General features: G+C 40.6%; 1 protein-coding gene across 1 annotated transcript in view; it reads left to right on the forward strand.

The window, feature by feature from the left end:
• Nucleotides 1–24,455, forward strand: part of LOC306736448 (guanine nucleotide-binding protein G(i) subunit alpha-2-like) — a 49,458-nt gene extending 25,003 nt beyond the window's left edge. Inside the window, exons 2-9 of the mRNA XM_079218087.1 lie at nt 11,439–11,481; nt 15,736–15,877; nt 17,776–17,936; nt 20,272–20,400; nt 22,282–22,411; nt 22,583–22,736; nt 23,215–23,429; nt 23,537–24,455. Of these exons, the coding sequence (XP_079074213.1) occupies nt 11,439–11,481; nt 15,736–15,877; nt 17,776–17,936; nt 20,272–20,400; nt 22,282–22,411; nt 22,583–22,736; nt 23,215–23,405 (950 nt within the window). The 3' untranslated portion in view covers nt 23,406–23,429; nt 23,537–24,455. The remainder of the gene's footprint in view (nt 1–11,438; nt 11,482–15,735; nt 15,878–17,775; nt 17,937–20,271; nt 20,401–22,281; nt 22,412–22,582; nt 22,737–23,214; nt 23,430–23,536) is intronic.
• The last annotated feature ends 2,597 nt before the right edge of the window (nt 24,456–27,052 follow it).

Genomic DNA, 27,052 nt, shown 5'->3' on the forward strand with positions numbered 1-27,052 from the left:
TATGCATAAGTTAAATTCTAAAAACTTTCACTTCCTTTCAGTAAAACCGTACGTGCGCAACATCTCTCCTTAAATGCTAAAACGTTTTAATATTTGTTAAATTGCTGTATTTAGCTTCAAAGTTCATCTTTAAAGAGAACAGGTGTTTTCTGAAAGTTCAAATTGGGTCTCATTTCAACATGAGTTGAAATGCTGAGCGAGGATTTTTTGCTTTGGCCATGTCAGACGCATTGGTCTGGTCGGCCCTTTCATGTCTGCAGGCTTCAAGGCCATGGTAGCCTCTGAGTTTTAGAGCTGTGAGAAGGCCAGTCGTCTCAGCCAGCCTTGGTGGCCTCGTCTGCTCTTTGATCGATGGCCTTTCAGTCCGGAGTAATTATCCCAGACAAGACTGGGAGGCTGGTGACTTAATGTACCGCCATGTCTGTACAAAGGTGCATGCACCTAAACATTCTAGTTAGATGTGATAACTTGCATATACTGCAGGTTTAAGATCATTTTCAAAAGGTTTACTGCCCAAACTGAAATGTCAAATGGATGGCTCTTTCAAAGTGGTGCATTAAATAAATATTTAATGATCCAAAATAGCTTAAGATGAATTTTGTCTTTCATTTAGCCTAATCAATTTAATCAACTAATTGCAGATTGACTCTGATTTACATCCAGGTTTTCACCTTGAATATGTTAAAGAATTAGGAGTGTATTCAAGAAGCCTCACTGTCTGGCTTTGGTTTCCGAGTGTGTTTTTGTCTAAATGTTGATACCATGGCCGCCATCTCATTGCTTGTATTTGAATGCATCAATCCATAAATCATTGAACCCTTTTCCTCCATCCTTCTGTCCGTGTGCCTGTACATGTGAATGTGTGTCTGAGTACAAAGGTTAGTGCAGAAGGAGGGCTGGTAATGGATGCATACATAATGCATCAGCAGTACATATCCAGTGGCCCATATCCAATGATGCAGCAGATGCCTCTAGTGACCTCCTTACGGGACCTTCTTACTGTTTGCCTTCATCTTTGCCAGTTGATGACTACACACTGTTTCCTCCTATAATTTGCCCATTTGAAGTATCAGATAACAAGTCCTTGTTATGAAGTGTTTTCATCAACTGCATAGTATACTAGCACTCCTTCCCATGGTTCAGCCTCATCATTGGGAGGCTGCAGCTGTTGTGACTGTGGCCTGCTTACGCGAGAGAGAGACGCTAAGCTCCAGGCTTTGTTTTGCTTCTGGAAGTGAGACTGAGGCTCAACTAATGACAGTGTGAAGTGGCTCCTCCTGTGCGTGTAGTGTGAGTGGGGAGTGGCTTTCTGGGTGACACCAAACTGCAGTATGAGGCAAGACATCGCTGTGGTCCACTGATCTGCCTTAATAACATGTGCCATAGTTTTGTGTCTTAGTTTGTCAAAATCGTAGCCATATAATCTAATTTATGGAAAATGGAAGTGCTGTCACCAGGCTGCCAGATACAGGTCCACAAGTGGATCTTCTTTATATACTGTGAATGTAGGTCTGTTGTTCTTGGGGTGGCCTTGGGAAACTGAATGATTGTTGGGGGCCAAGGAGCCTGAAATATGCCAGCTATGAAAAATATTTGTCAGAGCTGTTGCGCAGCTGTTTTCAGAGGGGGTGCAACATTAGAAGGGCCTCCACATTTAATCTGTTGGCACACATGTGATGGGTTGAGTTTGTGGTTCCGGATTACTTTGAGGTATTTCATATTTCTCAATGGTTTCCAACGGTAAGCACATTTGAGTCATTGCACCACGACAAAACGGTATACAATTAACAATAAAAGTCAAGGGGCAGGGGAGATATGCACAGGAACATATTCTGCCTGTATAATAGAAGAAAAAAAAATTTAAAAAACAAATCCAAATCCACCCGGACGTTCGGGAACCCGTACGGAACCTGTAAATTCCGGAACCAGGACCTTCCGAAACGGAACCCTGACATTCAGGAACGGAACCCGGACCTTCCGGTACACACATTCCAGAAATCCAATTACATTTCATGTGTAAAGCACAGAACAAACATGCAGAGAAACCAAAAGGGAGGAGGAATGTGATGCAATAATATAAAATATCATAAAAGCACAGGAAGTTATTTCACATTGTTTAGTAGCAGACAGAGACGTATCGGGTGCTGCTTTATCCTTTTGAAGACGAGTAGTTTATGTTCTGTTCATCACAGAATATTGAACATCTGCATGAGGTGTCAAGTCAGTGTCTGTTACTGGTTTGAGACCATAGTGCGGGTTTAGATGAAGGATAATATGCCTGTAGGTGGTGCGTGTATTTGTGTATGCATGTGTGTGTTTTTGTATGCACAGGGATTGTCTTTCTATACGTGCGATGCCTGCCAGATGTAAGGTCTGATCAAATTATAGGCGTCAAAATGGAGAGGATGTTTGAGACAAAGCCTCCAGCTGAGGAAATGATCTTGGTGTCGGATTTGCGACAGGTGTGTGTTTTACAGGCCTTTTTATTTTTGGAGTAATTCTGTAAAATATGATATTTACTTGAATAACTCATGGCACCGGTCTATCTACTGATATACATACACAGTAATCAGCTGCAGTACAGCTGTGTTATGGAAGTGTAAAGGGGGAGCGAAATAAATGTGTGTGTCTCTTTGCGATGAGATTCTAGTTTCCATTGATATCAAATGCTTAAAACATTTTGTTCAAATGAGCAGCTGAGATTGGTCTGTAGTGCAGTTGGCTACATCCATTGGTTAGCAAGCAATACAGTCATTTGGGGACTTTTAAAAATCATTACTACAGTATGTTAATTATCATAGAAGCACATATTGGTGGTTTGTGTGAAGTATAGGTCATCCTTTATTTTGAAACGTGGGCCATGAGGGAAGATGGGGCTGCTCCAGATGTCACGTCACATTTCAAACTGGGCTGCAGACTTTCAGCATCCCTCTGTTTGACGCTTCTTCATCCCTGCAAACAGTTTGAAAATCGCCATCAATTATAAATTCATCCATCTGCTGGTCTGTGATTCCTGCTCCCGGCACTTCAGCGGGCCTGATAGCCGCTCCTGCTCACAGCTCCGTCAAACGGTTGGACTATTAGCATTCAGAGCTGATAAAATAAGACAGGAGAGACGCTTGGGCCAAATCCAAGAAATAAATGAGAGCGGAAAATACCTCACCTATTATTTTTCCTTATCCGCAAATTTAAAGAGCATGGTTGAGTCATTTGTAATAAAACTCAGATTGGTGCCCGATTGATTGGAGCTTCCCTGTTACGTATTTCTACATTTGATTTTTATGCACTTTATGCACTGTTACGGACAAAAAACAGGCATTTAATTTGTCACACTCACGGGGAGACCTCTGTCTAGCAACCCCTCAGGGTCTCTAAAGGGCATCTCTCTCTTTCTCTCCTCCTCCTCTTCTCTCTTCACCTTTCCCCTCTCCTCATTTGATCCTTTCTGCTGTCTGCTACGATTAATGGTTTGCTGTCCCTCTCATCTCAGTCTGCCATCAATGTCTCTGCTTTTCTTGACCCCCACTGACTTTCTCCTACCTGTGTTTTTTTTTTACCATCAAAGAGCACTTCTGACTTCTGACACTGTCTCAGCAGGCCCCGGCCTCCCCTCCCTGTAAACCGGAAAGTAGGTGGTTCAGAGATATTACCTGCTCTACATCCATCTGTCCAATCTGTCCAATTAGGGAAACGTATCATTTCCTAATCACCTTGACAGATCCTCCTTGTGTTCCATGTCACAATCTTATCTTGCTAACGAACGTAATGTAGGATTTTTGCCATTACGGCTGATCTTTGACTATAAAATAAGATGGACAGTTCGAAGTTTTGCATGTTTTGTTTTGGTTCCAGAGGTCCCAGTAGCATGTAGGAACATGCATGCTTTGTTTTCAGCGGACCATTTCCCAGACACATTTCAGCATGATACTTCAGTGCTATTACCCCCTCCTTTTATTTGTGTTTCCTCTCTCAGCAACCCTCTATGTTTCAGTCTTGTATTGACGGAAGGAGGATGTCTGTGCAGCATCCTTGCTTTCAAGGTTACCACGGTGTATTGCTAGGGCGGCTGTAGCTCATGGGGATGAGTGGTCGTCCTGCAACCACAAGGTAGCCGGTTCGATCTCCAGTCTCCCCATAGTTCACATGTCGACGTGTCCCTGAGCAAGGCACTTGCTGCCCCGGGCGCCTCACCAGGGGCAGCCCACTGCTCCTTGAAATACTAAGGATTGGTCAAATGCAGAGTATACATTTCCCCGCTGTGGGACTAATAAGGGATTATTCTATTTCTAGTAGCCAGGCATTTGTAGTCTAACTATTACAGCTCTACAACACATCTATGGCCTGCAATCCAATCCCAAAACACTACAGATATGCACTGTGATTCACACAGAGACTAGATACTTGAATTGTACAGATTTTTCTCTCTAAATTGACCTCTTATCTGTATTTTAAAATTGTTTTAAATCAGAACACCATCTCTGACTAATTTTAAAGGCTGTCTCTTGTTTTCTTTCTCCCTCCTCTCCACTCCAAATTTTCTGATATGCATTGGTTAATCTTTACACCGTCTAATTGTAAGTGTCCCTCTTGTGACTAATAACCTCTGCAGGAGAACTACGGCGCAGTGCCTCCAGCTTGATTTATTGATTTTCTGCACATTTTTTGTCCCACAATCCAAATGCACAGAACATTTTAGTTTAATTGATGATGCTAATCGTCAATCGAGTTTGCTCATGAGCAGAGCCTTGCTGGTGGCAGGGCGAGAGGGGTTTTCCATATGCATTAAAATACGGTGCAACTCAACATTCTGACAGTCTGAGTTCTCCAAAACTGGTCCTTGCAGCCCTTCTGAACCCTTAAAACTTCTTTTGATAGTTCTTTTGGCTGCCAATTGATTGAGGTAGATTTCAGAATTGTCATCAAATGTATCGACATCCACCTTCTTTACTCTTGCCTCACATTCACTCAATGTATAGAGGAAGTAGATTTGGTCTTCTTGCTTCTCATCCCTCTCTTCTTTGGCAGCAGTTGTCAGTGTGTTGTCCAGGCTTGCTCTTAGCCCGAGGCATGGTTGTCATCTGTCGAAGGAGACTGAATTTCTCCGTCCCTGTCTTTCAAACAGTCTGTGTGCGCACATGTATTTTTTTCTGTTCTTAAGTGTACATGCATTTATACAAGCTGCTTCCATTTCCTCCTTGATTGGGTCTGAAAATAGGAAGTGGCACATGTGTCTCTCAGAGGGCCTCTGGTCTCGAGTCTGGATTGGCACATTTTCTCAACACGTAGCTAAGAGGAACAGGCGGCATCGGACCGCCTCACGGCTGGTGTGTAGGCGTCCGAGAACAGTGGGAGGGAGTGTTTCGAAAAATTATGGAAATTGATATTAATTAGATTATAGAATAAGGAGACAGAAACTAGTGGGGAAATGGATAAGTGTTTTTGGATAAGTCAATTTTTTTTGCGTAAGAGATGAGTGTCAGAACGTTAGTATAGTGAGGCTGACTTGTCTCACTTGATCCTGCTGCAGGCTGAAGTTTGCCAACTCTGCGTTTTTATTGTTGTGTTTTCCCCTCTTTAACCCTGTCCCCTTCTTCTCTACCTCTGTTTCGTTGAATTCCTATTGCATACTTTATCATTTGAGTTACTTATCTTGGCATTAACACTAGCTGCCTCATCACTTTTTTCCCCTGTATGCATAGTGTACTGTATATTAATGTTGGAATTCAAGCCTCTCGTTGTGTTTATTTGAGTCACAATGTGTCTCAGGGTGCTGAGAGCAAGAAAAGAGACTGTGAAAAATCTCCAGTTCATGGGAGGCTATGTCTAACAATGAAATGTGTCTTGCCTGCACTGTCACCACAGCATGCTAAGAAAGCAGGAAAAATCACATTAAAATTTGCCAAAAAAGTAGTGTTCAGTTTCTCGGTGCATATTGATTTGAAAACCTCATGACATCCAGTGTCTGCCTCTAATGTCTTCAGAGTTGAGCTTAAAAGCAAGTGCAGATTTGGTATTCATGGGTCAGCCTGTCACCAAGGGTTCAAGTATTGATTTATTCAACAGATTTGCTCTGAAGTAAGGACAGGAAGGGCCACAGGGACCATTCCATTATAGATTTGGTGGACGGATGAGCCTGATTTAAGAAAACATCCTTGTGCTCTGCCACTAGCCAATGTTATATTCAACGTTCTCTTTGTTTATTACTTAACTTTCTCTACATTCCCAGTGGCAGCATAATAATCAGTCAAATAAGTGTCTCATTAAAGCATGCAGCATTCATTTTTCACACATCAGAGCCAAAGCATCAATCATTTTTCAGTAAATAATCAAATGACGAAGATATAAAAATGAGGCTTTAAAGATACACACCCTGATATTGTAGTATTCTCTAAAGCTGTGAGGAAATCTGAATGAACATATGATCCTCTAATCAGCAGTGAGATTGAAATTCTTCGGTCACGACCCCTCAAGCCTTTTTTCTTGATAGTGGCCATAAAATGATTTTCTGTGGCTGGTGAAGGCAGTTGTCGTGCTGACTGATAGGAGGCGGAGCTGTGTGAGTAACTGGTGTGAGCTCCTCTGCTGATTGGAGCGGTCCAGGCCTAAACATCAACAGCGGGCCTGTGTTCTCAGCTAGCAGGGGCTCACACTGCTTCCTTTGTGTCCTGCTCCCAATCCCACCAGGATGCTTCGCACTTGCTCCAAACACATGCACATTTATTCACACACAGAGTAACATACCACATGAGGTAGACCTTTGAAACTGTTTACATTTTAAACTTGATAAGGCTGTCATTGCATGATGCTGATGCAACACGTAAGGACTGCTGGAAGATAAAGAAATGCGTTGATTGTTTTAAGCTGTTGATCCTCAGTCTTGACACAGAACAGTGGGAAGTACCCTTCACTCTTTCCTCCTTTTATGTCCGGACTTGTCAGTTTCATCATGCTTCACTGAATAACGAAACTCCAGAGACGTGCCAGGATTTCTCACAGAAGAGCTGGCTGGCACACTTCTTCCTCTCGACAAGTTTCATCAGTGGTCAAATGTGGGAGTCGATAAAAGCTTTGTCAGTTAGAAGAAGAGAGACGCTCAGATCATATTTCTGCGAAAGAAAACCCAAATTCCTTATTTGGACTTCACATTTAAACAGAAAAATGAGTGTACATCTGAAATTAACGTCCCTCAGCCGATGTTGAGGTGGTTTTTGCTTCATGTTTGCTCCTCACGGCATAAAGAGATTCTGCATTCCCATCTAGAATATGTAGTCAACGGGACAAGATTTTGGCATCGGAGGCGTTTTTGTTTTAGCTAAGTTCCAAAACCCACAGTGCACATGTTGCACAGTGGGAGCAGGCCGATTCCCTCTGGTGTAATAATGTAGTAATAGTATTTAATTCCCAGCAGCTTCTGTACCTGCTAATCTCCAAACAGCAGGAACAGAACTTATTTGAGTCGTATTGAGGTGCCGGGCACAACATCTGTGGGGCCCATGTTGTGTAAATAAATAGCATTTTCTTTATCTGCTTTCTAAATTAATGAAACCACCTGGCACCCCAGGGCAACCACACACCTTGTTTTTGATATATTATCTGACCCAGTTAGACAAGGTTCACTTTAGTCTATAGTGGCCACCTGGGACTTGATTCAAACTGTTCATGTTTCTATTTCTATGTGCCGATGATATGTGTGTAGGGAATACACCCATAAAGGACCACACTCTTACCATGACTGTCATCTGACCCCATTGTGTCTCTGTTAATAACACCTCCACCTGTGAATGCAGTCCATCCATCACGGGTCAAGCGCTGTCCGGCGGCAGCTGGGCCCTGTTAATCCTGTGGGCTCCCTGGCACAGGCTCCCCTGGTACCATCTCCCTGTTGGTTCTGCCTGTCTGCCAGTCACATTGGAAACCATCTGTAATCAGGCAATTTCCTGAGTCCCTTGGGAGATTTACCAATTCCCAACAGTTTTTTCTTAGTAATGCATATTTTCATACCAATACTCCCTTCTTCCTCAACACAGGGAGAGAGACAATATGACAGTTTGCACACCTCCTTCTTATCCATTTTCATCTTTTGTATTTTATTAGTGAGAGTAAAGGAATTGTGATGGACATATAGAAGCTAACTAATCTCATTTAAATGCAATTTGGGACTAAACTGGCACTCTATTTTTCCCCCTGTTCCTGTTTTTTCTCATTTTCTACCATGACTCAAAGACGACCACAACGGGCGTACATGTTGCCCAGTTGCTAGGCAGTGAACATTATTTACTTTCCTACGGCCTCAACTTTTCTTCATCCCCTGCTCTGCACGAACAGTCTTATTCCTCTGTGCCTTGGTCAAACTGTTTCGTTAAACACATTGATGTGTTTTTAATTTCATGTTCATGTCAGTTCAGTTTAATTTTAGAAGGGATTGGTTAAATGTCCATTTAGTTTTTGCACGCTGTTCATGCTGATGAAAACTAAACTAAAAGCAACGCAAAGTTGGTTTGTTCTACTTTAGCACTGTGTGAGCCGGCAGTTGGAGGTTAAAGCTTATGGGAGAGAGGGAGAGAGAAGCTTGTTCAGTGCTGAGTCATACCATTTTTCCCAAACAATCTTTAGAACGTACTAGTATCAATAGGGCGTGTGTGTGTGTGTGTGTGTGTGTGTGTGTGTGTGTGTGTGTGCACGTGTGTGTGCACGTGTGTGTGCACGTGTGTGTGCACGTGTGCGTGTTCATGCAGCTGCAGTCCTGAGCCTCCACGGTCCAAAGGGAGCTATGGTGATAATGCAACATTAGCTACAGATCAGACAAAGTGTGTTGTGTAATAGCGACAGGATCAGTGATATGAGTCCAACTGTCATCAAGATCTGAGTTCCTGCCACCGCCTCTCCCCACAGAACCAGCAGCAGCAGCAGCTTATTGCCCCAATCTTGAGAGTGATTGCACACATATCACATTGACAGCATCGTCTATGATTCCTCAGCAGACGCAGCTGTCCTACTAACTGTGTGTAACTCATCCAGTTAAGGATTGATTAGTAGAAAAGAAGTGTGTCCAGTCCAGTAGGAATTCTGCAAATCTTCTTATTAAAGTACAACTGCATGTACAGTTGTCGGCAGCCTTTTACCGCTAGCTAGCAAGTATGCAATATTAAGGTTAACAGCGCAGTGAAAGATGTCACTTGCCTCTGCATAGATATATGTGTACAGTACATTGAGGTCACTGAAGCACTCTTTATAAGGATTACGGTAGCAGCAATGCATTGTTAATCGTTTTAGAGGTGTACATAAAACCCCACTCAATACTCCAATTGTTCAGAGTGATGTCCTCTCACTTTAAAGTTACTGTCATGTGTGATGAGGAACAGACTGTATTTCACAGTTGTTTAATTTGAATTTCAGACATATTCCACATGCAAAAGCTTAAAAAAAAAGAGAATATTCAAAGTTCACCAGGAGCTGAAGTGTATTTGTATTATTCAATAAAGAGAGCTGTTACCTATTTGTTAACCAAAGCAGCAGTAGCACCAAGGTATGTGCCAAACTGCACCACTCATCTCTTAACTGTTAGCAGCTTCAGGACAAACTCCAAAGGGCATGTTTACTACTTTCGTGTGTGTGTGTGTGTGTGTGTGTGTGTGTGTGTGTGTGTGTGTGTGTGTGTGTGTGTGTGTATGTGTGTATGTGTGTATGTGTGTGTGTGTGTGTGTGTGTGCGTGTGCGCGAAAGAGATAAATGTCTGCCAGCTCGGCCTGGTCAGTCAGATTCATGAAATCATAGGTCTAGCTCCAGACTCTCATATCTACCGCTTCGCCACAGCGGCTCCAGGAACAAACCCTGTTCTGTGTGTCTTGCTGTGTGGTGCAAAATTATTAGTTTCCCATATTAGTGCTTAAACCTATGTGATTTTTTTTTTAGTACATACAGTTTTAAAGAAGTGTAAGTGTAGTGTGTGGATTTTTAAGAGGCAACTATTTTTATGGCCTTTTGGCTTTAAACCAATATTGTGGTTTTAACCAGCTTAAACCAAACAAAGCTTGTCTGTAATGATTTTTCACCATTCCATCTACAACTACGCGGCTGTAGCTCATGGGGATGAGTGGTCGTCCTGCAACCACAGGGTGGCCAGTTCGATCCCCAGTCTCCCCTTAGCTCACATGAGCAAGACACTTAACCCTAAATTGCTCCTTAAAATACTAAGGATGGGTCAAATGCAGAGAATACATTTCATGTATGTAAAAGTATGTACTATGAAAGTATGTTCTTCTTCTACAACTGGAGTTATATGGAATTCACACTGCTCATTTCCCCTGAATCAGTCTGCATCTTAGTTATTTAATTTTGTTTTTCAGTATGGAATCTGTTTACAGTTTTGAATTCAAGGTATGCGGTGAGCCAGACAGAGAGAGCATTCGTTCCTTGCTTTTCCTTCTGCTTAACAATATCGCCCACAGACTGTACAGCAGATGGATGAGCGCTTCAGCACAGTGTGATTTGCAAATTGCTTGGTGGGGAGAGTTAGGACTTCGGAACCATGAGATGGATGTTAAATGGAGAATGTCACAATGTGTTTGTAGGTAGACTCACTCACCCAGACCCTGAGCGCCCACACCCTTTTGGTTTTGTTACATTTCTGGTCACATTTGGTAACATACCATGAGACTGTCGAAATATTTTGGATATTTGTTAAAAGTGTCTTTTATTGCAATCCGCCAGTCTGAGCTTATGTCCCACGGAGGAGTAGGAGCTGACAGCTGTCCATGAAAACTATCTTTGCCCATTCCTACCCAGAGGCTGCGCTGTGCATGTGCGTACCGCATGCTGCGTAGTAGTGTATTTTGAGGGTCATCCCAGAAAGACCCTAGGCGAGTACGAATGGAGAGTACACTGACAGTCACCCCTGTGTGTGTGTGTGTGTGTGTGTGTGTGTGTGTGTGTGTGTGTGTGTGTGTGTGTGTGTGTGTGTGTGTGTGTGGCGTTAGATTCCTTGTGGCAGATGCGCTCTCTCTGGCCTCAGGCTATTAGAATAAACATTGCAGTGGATAAGAAAAGCCCATATCCTGTCAGTGCAATGTGTTTCCATCAAAATGTTAACATCAATAAAATGGCGTAATAAAAAGAAGGGAATGTGATGGCGGGTGTTTTTTGTTCCTTTCGAGGTTTAGAGAGCTCTGTATTACCATTTTAAATCAGACTATAAATAGAAGTGACTGATTTATAACTGAAGGTGCAGAATCCCTGTACAGTAAGAGAGAGCAGGAGGCCTGTCCAGGATGGAAATGAGAACTGAGATGTCTTGCAGAGCTGAAGAAACAACTGGGAGGCAAAGGGAGGGGAGCAAGACAAGGGTCCAGATGTGAGGCGGCCTCGCTGGCTGCCTGTTTACATTTCTCAACCAACGGGAGTGTATTTTTAACCTTTGCCTGTTTTTGTTCTCTCTGCAGGTGCTGGAGAGTCGGGGAAGAGCACCATTGTGAAGCAGATGAAGTGAGTGACTGCTCATTGTTTTGCTTTTCCTCCCATCATCTCTGACAAATTAATATATGGTTTAACAGCACAATTAAATGTATTTTAAATAATTACACATCAATGGTTTTCCAACATTTATTTGATTATCAGTATCTACTACATGAACTTAAACTGAAGAATTATAGCAGCACATTCATTTGTTGATATCCAAGCTGGCGCGCAGCATAAATGTCGCCTCACATCAAAATACTTAAAATAACGTTTAATGTCTGGTGCTTTCCATGTGTCGTTGGCTCCTATTAACCATGTTTTCAGTTTGTACATAAAAAAATCCTGAATAAAAGAATAATTGACAGAATGGAAACGACAGCCTCTTAAAAGTGGAGGGTATGGAGTTTGTGGAGCAGTTCCTCTGCAGTGGGTCTAAATGAGGATCTAGGCCAAGATTTCAGATTTTTCTTATAAACAGGTTTAGCCCCCCTAACTAATAATTTGTGTTATGATGAATCACATTTTCCTTTCCAAATGTTTTGCTTAATATTGGTGCTTAATTTGACTATTGTGGGATCCTAGTATCTGATTTGATGCCACTAGGTTCTAGTTAAATACATCAAGATACAGCCTATGTGAGGTAAAACACTATTTTTCTGCGAAAGCACAAGAGAAAGGTCAAATGTAGAACGGGTTAATTACCCTGTGTCCGATAATTTGATTATGTCACAAGCTTTATATTATTGGCAGGTAATGTGTTTGTTGTTGTTGTTTCACTGAAAATCCAGAGTGAGACTGGACAGCTAATCTGAGGGAAGCAGAAGGCATACAGCTGGAAGGGTTATCATCTCTGTGGTCCACATCAGTTAGATTAGCCAAACGCTCTGAAACTGGCCACTTTGCACATTTCAAATATAAAAGATCCAACTAATTTAATTTGTCAATACATTCATATTTTGTATTTACATTAAAGTAAAGCAGGTGCTAAATGGTATTTTCCCAAGTAGTTTATATTAGGAAACACACACACGCACACGCACGCACGCAAGCTATATCCTCCTCCGTACCGCAGCTGATATTGTATACAGGGAGGTCCCCCTCTGACAAATACAATCTTTTAGCTCGCTGATATGATGAGTAATGAATAGAGTTTGGCCCAGTTCGCTTGGCACTGCTCGGCTCGGAGCCAGCAGGCTTGAAATAGGCCATTAACAGACATTGCACCATGAACGTTTATCACCAGCCTCATGGAGGAGAGAAGCGGTTGTTAAGTGATTGACCAAATCGATTGTGGAGTTCAGTCACATGTCAGAATACAGATGTCTTCTGATATGTGTACATTACTCTACTGCGCTAAACACGGATCTCAACAGATACCGGGGTTCATCTGTGCTCCCAGTCATGTTTTTGGAATTGTTCAATTCAGAATTATCCTGGCAAAGAAAGCCCACAATCGTTGCTGCAAGGCTTTGGTAAGAGTTTGCTAAGGACAGAAAACATTAGTCAGGTTATACAAAAGATACTTTTCAGTGCTTCTCTACACTGAAACCTCATCATGATCTTGGCCTTCACTTGATAGAACTACTACCCCATGACCCTCACTAGATTGTCACTGCTTGTTGCTTAAGATTAAACAACTAGAAAAATAATGAAGCTGCTCTTGAAACGCTGTCAAATGTCATACTCGGGTTACAATTCAAGCTAAGAAATTTAACATGCATTTGGTGAATTATGATTAATTTGACACATTTACAATGCTGAGCAGAAATAATTATACAAGTGCACAACGTTTGAAAGACAGGCAGTGAGTCATGTCACGATTAACCAGCGTCTGCAGATTTGCTGATTGTTCTTGCTTTCATCCCGAAGGTTTCTCAAAGATGTTTTTAAAACAAAAATCATAATAGCTCGCTACATGAAAATAAAGTGAGTCACTTAAAACTTACTGTGGGAGGATGTTTTAAAATCAATAATACTAAACGTTTTCAGTTTGGCAATCAAAGAAAAGGCTTAACATGACCAACAACAACTGGCAGAGTAAGAATTATAGTCTAGTAGAAAGACTAGTATTTTTGTTGTCTTCTGTATAGCCTAAACTCCGATTACTGTGTAATGAGGCACAAATGAAGGTTCACTCTGATCAGTCTCTCTGAAAAACTCCCTACTTATAACAAGGGTGGAGAAGATGGTCCTACATGTGCATTTCCACAGCTGATGACTCAACGCTAGTCTCCCTATTTAGTTTTGCTACACTGACTGAAGCAACATGATAAATCTCTCAGAAACGCTGTTTGTACACATCAGTGAACACCTACACGCTTGATGCTTTTTCTTTTGATACATCATTAACAAAAGCGCACATCATTATTAACATGAATGATTCATATACAATACTAGGGCCCTGGATCTGGTATGTCAAAATAACTGTCATGAAAAGGTCAATCAAGCCCTTTAGCTGACACTAAAGTTAAACGAGCACAACACTACTGTCATCTCTTCGCTCATTGAGGAGTACAAGTGCAGTTTGGCTCCCTGAAAATAGAACGAACAGTTCCAAACTAGACTTGTAAGTGGAAACATTTTCTTTGGTTGTTTTTCTTTTTTGTAAGATGGAAAACAATAGATTTCAGAGATACTATGTGTGGGGTTTTTCTATTCATAATTCTGACACGAGGATGCATTATGCTTCTGAGAGAGGATCAGTTATCCTGTGTGTCACAGGAAACTGCTGTGCTAATGATGGGGTGTTTTATAATCTGGCTTTGAAGTTGTTCAGAAGAATCTAGAAAAATCCCCTCGGTTGACACTAGTCTTCGATGTTGTGACAAAAAGGATGATTATGCTTACAAAAATGTGACAGTCACAGGATATGACAGCACCAATAATGGGATTTAAAGTTTTATTGTATCCTACTGAAAATGTACCCCTGATTGACACTGCACTGGCAAGTTATTTTTAACACGCCATCAATGAAATATTTAAATGAGAAGGAAGTAGTTTACAAAGTCTACAGTACAATATGATTACGATGGCCAAGTTTTCAGTTCAGTTTGTCTGATTCAGTGCGACGGATATATTAAACATACTCAACATGTTATAGTAAAATATAATGAACTAAATTCTACGTACAGGCTACGTGACACAACAAAGTCAAGCTAGACCACTATTCATGCAGGAGGTAAATGGTGAACGAGTATATACCTTTCAGTGCTCAAGGAATATTATATTCAGTACTACTACCAGACTCATCATAGCAAGAAATAAGTAATTTGCAAAGACAACTCAGAACAGAGAGGATACATTAATTGTCTGTTTTTAGTTGTTGCCGTTTTGTGAATGGATTGTTTATTAAATGTTTTCAGAATGTACCTTTTTAATTCTTTGCATTAAAATAACGGAAACACTTTGCGCTGTTATTCATAGGTCATAGGTTATATAAAACATCTGGTGATACTGTTTTCCTATAATACTATTTTCAGAGTATTACTGAAAGTGTTATACAGTTCATCCTTCACATCTACAGTGTAGATAGTACAATATCACACTTTGTGTCCAGCCACACCTTCTCCATGTGCCAACCTGATGTGAGACTGCAATAGGATTTAAAAAAAATAATGTTTGCAAAGTGCTTCACAATCAAGTCAATCAAATAATTTTATGAAATTATTGGAAGTATTGTTTGGATGTGGGGGGAACACTGCCGGCTTTCAGTGCTCTTGGCTGCGTCTCCCAGTGTTGCACAGTGGGCTCCCTTGCATTTTAATGAGGTCCCATTCAGCTCATCACAGCCAATGAGCATCCTGGCTGTGTGACTCTGGTCTCTGGACCGTGACGGGCCCAGGGAAATGGTTCTGTTTGTCAGCCCCATGCCTCTTTCTCTCAGTCTCTTTCTACAGCTTCAAAAGCAAGTCAATATTTGCTCTAGTGTCCTCTAGCTGAGTGAGATACAAAAACATTTGAATTTCCCCAGTACCCCAAACGAGCAGTATTGTGATTTGTGATCTCATACATGGAGGACTGAGGCATTGTTTGATGTATTTAATGAAATATCAACTAAATGTACACTTTTTCATTTGGTTTATTGTAACACATCATTTCATAAGTTGTTTTACAAGATCTTGGGTAAAGCTGGGGGAAAAGTCAACAATATTTTACACTATTGGATGTATGTTATCGTTCGTATTATCATCCTTACTGTGTTTCATTGTGAGCTTGAATTACATCCTCATCTTTTTTTTGTCTCCTGCTCTTCCCCTCCCTTCCTCTGGTCTCTGTTTTCAGGATTATCCATGAGGACGGATACTCAGAAGATGAGTGCAAGCAGTACAGAGCCGTTGTCTACAGCAACACAATCCAGTCCATTATGGCCATCATCAAAGCTATGTCCAACCTTAAGATCAACTATGAGGAAGCTACTAGAGTGGTAGGTATCTGACACTAAAGTTGAAACTTTTTGAATGTCATCACTTTCTGCAGCAGTAAGACGGAAGTGAAATGATATTTGAAATACAGCGAGACGGCAGTGTTGTCGTAGAAAGAAGATTGTGTGGCTGAAAGCATCTCCAACCAATGTGCCTCTATATGTATGCATTTCATTAGCCTAAACATATTACAGATACATTTAAAAACAGCCATACAGTAGCTTTAAGTGCCATATTGTTCCCATGTTAAAGAAGGTAACAAAACCTACTGGGGACCTGATTAGGTTTAGTGTAGTATAGTGGCACTGAGCTCAGTGATATCATCTCTACTAATCATCACCAAAGCCTGCACTCTGCCTCCTTTCTAACCACCCATATCTAGCTTTGAGGATTTGAGGCAGCAGAAATTATGCAGCTCAAGAATTTCTCCCGAGTGCAATGTGACAGTCTCTCTTTGAAAATCAACTCTGGGGAGCAGAGATGCTTAAGATGGACTCCAGCAGGGCCATGCATGCTCTGTCCCCGCTTGTACGTGTGTGAGAGCTGTTAAAAGGAACAAAACATTGACTACACACAGGGAGATAAGACATACATAAGACAGACATAAGATTCAGGTATTACTCATTAGGGGAGAAAATTACTTTTTATACGGACCCATTATCTCACCAATGCGATTCATATATTCTCACAGATAATTTGATTCTAATGCTAATAATATTTACTGTATGAACATCTTTTATCCTTGTGTTCTCTCCAAATTTCCCTCTCCCTGTTGACCTTCATTCCAGAGAAGTTGGATAAACATGTTTTTTATGTGAAAAGAGCTTTTTGACCACCTAGTATATTTTCAGGATTGGCTCTGCCGAGGGAGCTAGCTGCATGACAAGTTCTGCTGGACTAAATGAATTAGTTTATTTGAGTACCCCCCAGTATTCTGCATTCTGTTCTTCTGACATCCATTTAATACTGCTTGTGTTTGTCACAGAATTCCGATTACTTCCATGTGGTACTCAGTAAAGGGCTGCTTACTTACTGTGACCTACAGCTGAGATAGAGTGGAGGGTCAGCCAATGGTTAACTAATACATGGAAGTCTGCTCTCCAACCCTTGTCCTGTGTCAAACACAAAGGGTCAGAGTGGTGCGATCGAGGTGACGTAAGTGGTGGACGATTCCTATCTCGAGAGTATAAACTAAGTTTGTTTGCAGATTTTCAGTAAATGCCTCCTTGCTTACTTATCATGGATGTCTCAGAGTAATAAAGGCAAGTAAATGCTATTAGTGTAAATATTATTAGACGCCTACCATTTGATGCGTCTGTTTTTCCATGCCACTGCACCGTTATAGATGTATTCATTACAATGCAGTTTGATGGCAGATGGCTATGTGTTGGCCCAGTGCCAATGATGGATGCATTCTTTCTAGTCATACTGTTCCTCACTCTTTGGTTTACTGTACTCTATTTCTTCTCTTCCCTTTTGTGTGAACTGATTGGTCGAGAAAACGTACAGTTATTCATAAGCCATGTCAAATCTTACTTGTATGGAGTACATAATGGTGGTTACATTCTAAAAACCCTCTGTCACAGTTAGCTATGAAGCTCAGTATTGAGAACCACATATGCTGTACATGGTATTATATTAAACATTCCTTTCACCGTAATTCTGCACCCTCAGAATCATACACTTTGTAGTAGTAAAATGCATGGAGGCCCACCGTCACTGGGTCGTGCAATAGATGAGTGTAATACTCGCCATATTAAGTGAAAGTCCTAATTATAGCTATGCATGTCAAATTTATCATCTTTGTTCATTGTAGAAAAATATTGAGGGTTAATATACGCTCACATTTCTTTTTCAAAGACCTAGTAGTCTATCTAATGGTTTGGTCTTTTCTTTTCAGGACGATGCCCGCCAGCTGTTTGCCCTGTCAGCAGCAGCAGAGGAGCAGGGCATCCTGCCAGAAGATCTGTCCAACGTCATCCAACGACTGTGGGCTGACGGCGGCGTCCAGATCTGCTTCACACGGGCCAGAGAGTACCAGCTCAATGACTCAGCAGCTTAGTGAGTGCTTTAATAACATCAAATAACATCAAAGCTAATATATGGAGCATTGTGTTTCAAAATAAAATGACCATTATTGTGCACAGAATACTTTAGTGACTAGATGTATTACGACCAGCACTACGACTGCTCTTGTCTGCTTTAGTAGTTCAAACATTTTTTCTGCTGGATTCCATTTTTATCATTTCTCATATTATTAGTTTTCTCAGCATCACAGCACTGGAGTGTTACGTCTTTCACAAATGATTGCTTTGAAGTCACGGCCGTATTTAACTTCCAGGGGGAGTGATATCTTTCTACGTTTGTTTTGGCCGCTATAATCACAAGTTCTCCATCTTTGCTTCACTGCTCTTGTTAAAGCCGAGGGGACCTGGAAGCACACCGACAACAAGCCAGGAGAGTGGACAATGTACAATGGTTCATCATGGCTTTGTAGAGCGCTAGGAGAGTCGGTTGCTGTAAGAGAGGACTAATGAGTCGGGTATTAGACCATAATCCATGTCAGTGCACCTGCAGAAAGCCAGAGAAAGGAAGCGAAAGATACAGAGAGAGAGGGTTTGCACAGCTCACATTAACAGAGACCTCTCTCACTGGTTTGATAGAAAGGGACATGTACTGTGCACTTTGAAAATAATGGAGTGCCATTTTTCCGGAACGAAGACCTTTTCACACGTCTGGATGTGTAAAAAGGAAATGGTCTCTCCTTGCACTGGAACTGTCCTGGTGTCTGTAGCAATATGAATTATATAATGTCTCCACATTAGGTCTCTATTTTTGTCACAGAGTAAACAATTAACAAATGTAATGAAGTGGTTTTAAAATCTATTGTAAAATTGTCATCATTAAATTATTGATTGGCCATTGATGATTCTCTGTCACACTGCGGTTGATTACCTTTTTTTATGAGAATGTAAGATGACCAAATTCAATTAATCTTCAAGGCGTATAAATCCTGGGCCACATCAAGTAGTGCTACAATCCCTGATGTGTGGACTACAAAAGCAGCCTAAAACTCTCCGTGGGGAGCCGGATAATGATTAAACTGTCAAACACGTGGCATGAAGTAGTGGTGCGGAGGCTCTAATATCTACACCCGGGCCGCGGCTTGCAGGGGATTACATGCAGCATGTGCCAACACTTTGTTATACAACCCATTCTTTTTTTAAGCAGTTGAATATTGTGCTGAAAGAATTACATAAAATACATTTGGCTTATTGTGTGTCTCCCATGGTAACACTATATGTGTAAACGTTAATTGTGGTTTTGTGTTTAGTGCTTTTAGCAGGTTTTAGGCATGCTGGCCTGAAAAGCCAGATTGCTTTATTTGGCAATGTTTGTGCACACACACACACACACACACACACACACACACACACACATGCACACACACATACACACACACACACACACACACACACACACACACACACCCATGCACACACACATACACACACACACACACACACACACACACACACACACACACACACACACACACAGTTTCTTCCAATACATTACTGTAATAACAAATCAAAATATGCAGACAATATTGTCAAGTAGTTTGATAGTAATATTCTAACAATGAATCGTCTGTCATAGTTTATCAGACGCCTTAAACAAAAGTCACTGTGCATCTCAGTGTTCCTCGGCAGGAATTACTGTTTACATACAACATTATTTTGTGATTGTTGACACATTAATAGCAGAAAGATTAATTGGCTACCGGTGTAATTCCTAGCCATGCTTTGCCAATTTCTTTGACCTTACACGACTTGCAGATGTTTTCCCATGGCTGGGATAGAGCAGGATGTGATGCCCATCTTTGCAATCTCTGTCTGCAGCGTGGTTGGTTCTCATGGACAAAACACTAGACTCTCCCATTACCAATAAATGAATTGTGAGTGGAGCTGTTGCATGTTTTTGAAGGCATTCAGAATGTCAGAAGATACAATGTTTCAGAAAATGTTTCCTTATCTTATACACAATAGCAATGAATTACAATGCACATTATATTAAAGAATTATTCATGACTCCTTAAGAAAAATGTGTATAAGTGAGGTGAAACAGGGTGGCTGTGTGAGTTTGTATGGAGTGAGCAGGGGTAAAGCAGCAGCCTTGTGTTGTTCTGTGACAGCTCATCATGTAATATGACTGTGAATTTGAACCTGACTGTGCTAAGAGGACACAGGGCTGTTAGAAGCATGAGAGTCCTTCTCATGTCTGTGTGAAAGAACAGATGAGACTTTTAACCCGAAACAACCCTGACATCTTAAGATTCCCTCTCTAGCTGTGAGAGAAATGTGATATATCTTGTATTTGTCCGTGTTCCCATCAGCTACCTAAATGACCTGGGGAGGATAGGCAAGCAGGATTACATCCCCACTCAGCAAGATGTGCTGCGGACCCGAGTGAAGACCACCGGCATTGTGGAGACGCATTTCACCTTCAAGGACCTGCACTTCAAGTAAGATTCCCCTTTAACAGTTTGTTTTACTCAACTGCTCATTTTGTGAAACACTGTTAAAATTGTTAGAGGTGCAAATCAATTTATATTGTGCAGTTCTACATTTAATTTCAGCTGCAAAGGGTTATACCCTCCTAATTTACTCAACAACCGCCTCTGCTCATATTCTTCCATGAAATGAGAAGTTATTTCACACAGCAGAGGACATATATTGTATTTAATAGCTATTAGCTAGTAACTAAAATCAGAGCAAGTGAGATGCCTTCAGGACTCAAGCAGAGCAGGTGACAATTATTTCATCAAGCTCAAGCTCACCATCTGTAGTATCTGACGGTTGCCTAAAATATTTTTGCAATCATAATGAAAGTCATTGCAATATCAGTGAAACCCTTTTTGATCTCCAACACGTCCTTGGTGCATCCCTGAGTTAATTAAAGATAATCATAACAGACTCAACTTTATTAGAAAACAATCAAACATGCATATGTTGTGAAAATATGAACTGCCGTTGACAATAATGATCATCAATGACAGATTTTGGCGACTGTGGAAATTCTGTTTGCGTTTAAGAGTCACGCATCTATGTTTTCACTCAGTGTTCTGTGTGTTTGCCAGCGCACAATGATATTTTTTGGAAAGTCAAGAAAGTTCTAAGAAACAAAAACATTTGTTTTCTGATTTGTGAAGTTGCTTTCAGCCACTGAGCTAAAGACGTCTTCACCCCACACAACTTGTTTTATTCAATACTGTTGCAATGAGGACTCCATTCATAGAGTGTAAGCTGAGAAGCAGAAGGAACAACCTTCATTGATGTACAAACACATAAATATGGGTAAAAACACATAAACTGAATTTATTTTCTGCTATCCCACATAACAATATACATGCGTGAGATTTTTGTAAATCCCAGTTGCTTTTTACAATGCAAATGCTTCATCATTGTGTTTATGTGTTCTGACAATACATATATTCCCCATTGAGACAATGAAATAAAGCCACACACAAACACGTGTTACCTCATATCTGATGGAGACATTAGTCACTACTGCTGCTTTAACAAGGCAGTGGAAATGAAACGGTGTGTGTGCTTCTGTGGCTGCTGTGTATCATATTTCAGTCTCATATTTATTTTGATTTATTTTATTTCTCTTTGGAAGACAGCTGAACCAAATCCAACTGGCATGTGTTTATCTCAAGCACCTCTTTAGTGCTGCGCTGCCGTGATATATTTAGCTGACGTAAGCATTGCTGGAGATGTGCGCACTGTTGAGGTAAACAGTCTTAAGTGTGTCACTGTTATAATGAGCTCTGCTTACTCAGCGTAAAGCTGGTTGTACGTGGGAGTTAAAGTTCTTCCGTAAAGGACCCAAATTCTGCAAAGTGAAAACTGCTTCGCAAAAAGAATAAATGTGTCTCTGCGATGCTACAAACGATAGCACTCCACCTTCAGCTGTCGGCTGAAAAGCTTCTCACAATGTAAGATGGAGAACATCTTCATATGGCACCGTCCAGATTAGCATTCTCCCTCATCCATCTAGGTCCCCTCCATCTTCATGAATAAGTCATATAGGAGCTTAGTGAAAAGCCGGCCGCTGCCGTGCCTCAACCTGCCTTAAGGCCGCCTGTTTCCACAGCAACTGCACTGAACCAAAATGCCAACAAATGCCAGGAAAAATGACAAGGCCTGTGCAGCAGAACACCCTAACCCTGAAGAAACGAGGACACAGAAATATATTCACTGTATAGACGGAGAGAAGGCACACTCATGTCCAGAGGGAGGTCTTGGAGCTTGTCAGCATGAAAAAGTGTTGATTCTCCTGCGCTCAGTCCCATCTGCTCTCCCATTTAAAATGGCGTGTGTGTGCACGTGTGCGTGTGCAGGATGTTTGATGTTGGAGGCCAGCGGTCAGAAAGGAAGAAGTGGATCCACTGCTTCGAGGGAGTCACAGCTATCATCTTCTGTGTAGCCATGAGTGCTTACGACCTGGTCCTGGCTGAAGACGAGGAGATGGTGAGTTAAGCTTACACTCCTTCAGTAAAATATTTTAAAAAGCTTTGCAGCCTTTCATGGGTTTTCAGTAGAGGCCATTCCCAGGATGTTTCCAAATAATTTCCTTTTATGTGCCCTCGTTGTGCGCCCTAATGATCTCTTTATCTTCACATTTGCGCCCGTCCCACCCAGAACCGTATGCATGAGAGCATGAAGCTGTTTGACTCCATCTGCAACAACAAGTGGTTCACAGAGACGTCCATCATTCTGTTCCTCAACAAGAAGGACCTGTTCGAGGAGAAGATCGCCCACAGCCCTCTGACCATCTGCTTCCCTGAGTACACCGGTACAGCCTGAATGTCTCGAAGCAGCCACAGGACAGGGCCAGTTGATTGACTAAACTGACTTTTAAGTTATTTAAAACAAGTTAGATATTATGTTAATAGGGTGCGACACTTCCACTTGTTGTACTTCTTTGTTCCTGTAACAGAATCAAAAACAAGGAAAAATTTCTCCCTAGTTTGTGCCTCTTATGAATTACCATCCATCACATTCAAGCCACAGACAGAATCATCTGTTTCTCTGTGGAAAATGTATCATATTGTGTTCCACAAAAAAACATATGAATGCAGTCTTTAGTGTGAGAATGTAAGATAATAGAAAGTAACCTCAATATAGACAAATATGACTGATGATACAATTGTTAACATTTTGTATAAAAAAACTAGCATATTGAAATAATGTTTTTATCGAGACATTTAGACGAGTCTTTTAAGGATTCTGGAAAGCAGACTCAAGCTCTCCAAACTCTCTCTGTCTCTCAGGCCCTAACAAGTACGAGGAGGCCCAGGCTTACATCCAGACCAAATTTGAGGACCTGAACAAGAAGAAGGACACCAAGGAAATCTACACCCACTTCACCTGCGCCACCGACACCAAGAACGTGCAGTTTGTGTTTGACGCCGTTACTGACGTCATCATCAAGAACAACCTGAAGGACTGTGGCCTCTTCTAAAAACATGTGTGAGAAAGAGTCACGGTGAGTTCAGAGAAATGAATGAGACTCGAGTGATTCGGGGGTCTGACAGGGCAGAAAATGAAGCCTGTTTGAAATGACTAATTTTGTGTTCTTTTGTGCTTTATTAGATTACTTGAAGAGTTCTGATGACCATAAAGATAGGGGAAATATACACACATCATGAATGACTGCACTGGCCAACCACGATTTCAGCTTTGATCTGCTTTTTATAAAGACACCTAATAGACTGAAAACCTGACGAGCATCGCAGAATTTCAATAAATGCTGATCCAGTCGCTCGTATCGTTAAGTCTTTGGGCTATGACCACAAAAATCAACATTTATTATTGTATTTTTTCTTCTTTATTTTCAATTCCTAGAGGAGGCAAAGGAAAACTTGTTTTTATATAAATGCATTCATTTTACTTTTAGAAATTCTGATGTGCAAAATATTCAACTTTTAATCACATGAAGCTTATTTTTTACGAGATGAAGCACAGGCATGGACATAAATATGATTGATAAAGGAAAGTGCTTTTCTTTTTTTTTAATAATGTTTACATAAGTTCATCATTCATAGCCAAACCGTATATTGTTCTGCATGACACAACAGCTGTGTAATCTACACAATGATCTAACATTCCGACAAAATGAAGAAAAAAAAAAAGTTAAAATGTTGAAGAAAAAAAATGAAAAAAAAGAAGCTTCACTTGCAGGGGGAAATTATGGCAAAATCCTAACTGATATTTAAAGTATGTGTGTACCTAACATTCTGTCACTTTTCATAGTACCATTTCCATGTCTGTTGCAGTATGTTTGTGCCTTGACTTCTGTTTACAACCGATTCCTAGATATGCTTTCAGTATGTTTGACCTACTGTGCGCCTATATTTTTCTTGCATTTTCTGCCTAGCACCTATGAATATATAGTGATTATTAATGAGAGACGAAAATCTAATTCAGAAAAAGGTTAGTGTTTTTGGTAAATATTAAAATGCTTTAAAAAGTCTTATATGATTTAATTTAAATAAAAGTAGAGATCACCTGACTCTTGCACATTGTTTTTCCTCTCTGTTTTGTTACTTTTACATTTTATTGGAACAGGTTTTGTGCTGTTGATTGCAAACATAAATAAGACAGCTGAACTGCAGCCATTGTTGCCACAAGTGACACATAAGGAAGTGTGTTGAATGCTAAAATGTAGTGGAATAAAAGTACAATAGAACACCTAAAGCCACTGGTCATACCAGAGCAAATAAGGCTAAAGCAACAAAACCCGAGTGTATAAATTAATCACGGTGTGTTTTAATTTGTAAAATGAAGGAATGTTATTTCTTCTTTCAAAGGTTACATCATCTTGCTTTTAACACTAATTTTGTTATATTTAAATGTTTATTTTAAATGTGTACATACATATTTTGTATAACTAATTCGTGTTATGCAGACAACAGACACACAAACACACACACACACACACACGTTGTTGACCTATCCTCAACTTCCTACTGGAGACGAGTCTTTAAACGGGCTGACGGCTCCATCTACTGGACGGTTCAAGTAAATGCGTCATAGTTTCCAGAGATTAAGACTTGCTTGTTCAGTCTCATTCAGTTCAGTTTTGCCTTGAGGTATGCTTTTCTTTTTCCTCTAACAAAATTGTATCTTTTAAGTATGACTACCTTATTAGTAATTAACCAAAAACACCATGACATGGACAGAGCTCTCTACGCCGTTACGAGATCTAATCACCAACTTGTCCAGATACAGAGCTGAACTTTATCTGACCCTTTACCTGCAGTTGTCTGTATTTGAACTGAAGTATGTTGAGAAAATCGATTGTCAGTGAGTGTGAGAGACACATTGCTGTTAGTCGTATGCATAACCACCTCGCATTTTTCAGGAGGTTTTATCGCCCGTGTTTTTTTCAGCCAATTCATTCTAACTTATCACTGGTTTACTGAAAGTTGTCCTCCAGAGAGTCGAGCTGTAAGTCACTGAAGAGTGTTACTGTTGTGCTCATATTACCAACAACAACATTCTAAAACAATCAATATCAAAGGACCTACATTGTACGAGAAGTATGATATATATTTGTCGGAAATAGCCAATGTGAAATAAATGTCGCCGCTACATGGCACTATATCTTGTACAGAAAAGCCAGGGCGAGTTCAGAGAAATGACTCACAAGTGATTCAGGGAAAAATGTATCCTGTTAGAAATGACTAATTTTCTTTTATTGTAACTTATTAGATGATTAAATGATGATCATTAAGATCGGGGAAATATACACACGTCATGAATGACTGCACTGGCCAACCACGAATTCTGCTTTTTATAAGACACCTAATAAACTGAAAACCCGACGAGCATCGCACAATTTAAATAAATGCTGATCCAGTCGCTCGTATTGTTAACCCTTTGGGCTATGACCACAACATCATCAATTTTCTTCTTTTTAATTACTTGACGAATTTAATTATTACACATTCAATCACATGAACATTGTTTTTTTAAGAAATTAAGCACAGGCAGGCACAGCAAAAAAATAACTGCTAATGATTAGATTTCATTGTGTTTTATAAACCCTTAAGCAGTGCTTGCTCTAGAGGGCACTGCAGTTCTTCATCTGGAAGACTCAACCAGTCCCACTCTGTCATCCAGGCTTAAAACCAGTATAACATTTCAGTGTTTGCACACCCAACAGTACTTAGGTAACAGTGTTTAGGTAAATCTTTCAAAGTAAAGGTACATTTATGTCCAAGATTGTTGGTTTGACATATTTAATCAATCTCTGAGACATTTCATGTTTGAATGTTACCACAAATGAATTCTCCATGCATCAAGCTGTAAAACATGGCTGCAATAATATGTGATTCTCACCCAAATCAGAAATGAGAGACTCTGTGAAAGATACATACATACAAACATAAATTCTGGTGCTTTAAAACTTCTTCCCGATGAACGTTGGACCAATATGGACCGAGCTGAACACATCAGAACCAAATACTGTTTATCTGAGAGTTCAGTCTGAATGACCACGGCAATACTCACAAATGCAATGTCAAGAGAAAACGGACAAAACATCATAAGAAGAAGAGTAAACTATTCATCAGACTTAATGGATTGTGTTCAAGTACCCATAATTATATCCATTAGGGATTCCTAAAAGCAGCATTATCAGAATAAAGGTTGGCTTGTGGAGAGAATTGAAATAATCACAATTCCATTAGAAGCCCTGTGCAATTACTTAATGTATAATGTAGAGTGTATGTGCTGTGGCTTTCAGAGAGAAGGCGGTGCCATCCATGATCATCTTTTCGAAACATTATTTTGATAAAAGTAAAAGCCTTGAGTTGAAACCTGCACTCGGTCAAATGACTATTTTCAAACTCCAATGTTAGTTTGTATTGTAGCTTGTACTATATTGAAGCTGCAGGTGAACATGAACATATGTGGAAGGATTATACCCTGTAATTCAATATGGAAAAGTAAAATAACAGATATGCTGTTTTAAAGTGCTTAAAATCTACCTGAAGGAGCCACATGAGAACAGAGTGTAAGTGTTGGGTCAAGGCGGGTATACAGGTTTGGATATGCCGTGAGTACCTGGATGCTAATGTTGGACTTGCTGTGGAGACAAATCTG

The sequence above is a fragment of the Taurulus bubalis genome, assembly GCF_910589615.1.
Source record: "Taurulus bubalis genome assembly, chromosome: 5".
NCBI lineage: Eukaryota > Metazoa > Chordata > Actinopteri > Perciformes > Cottidae > Taurulus > Taurulus bubalis.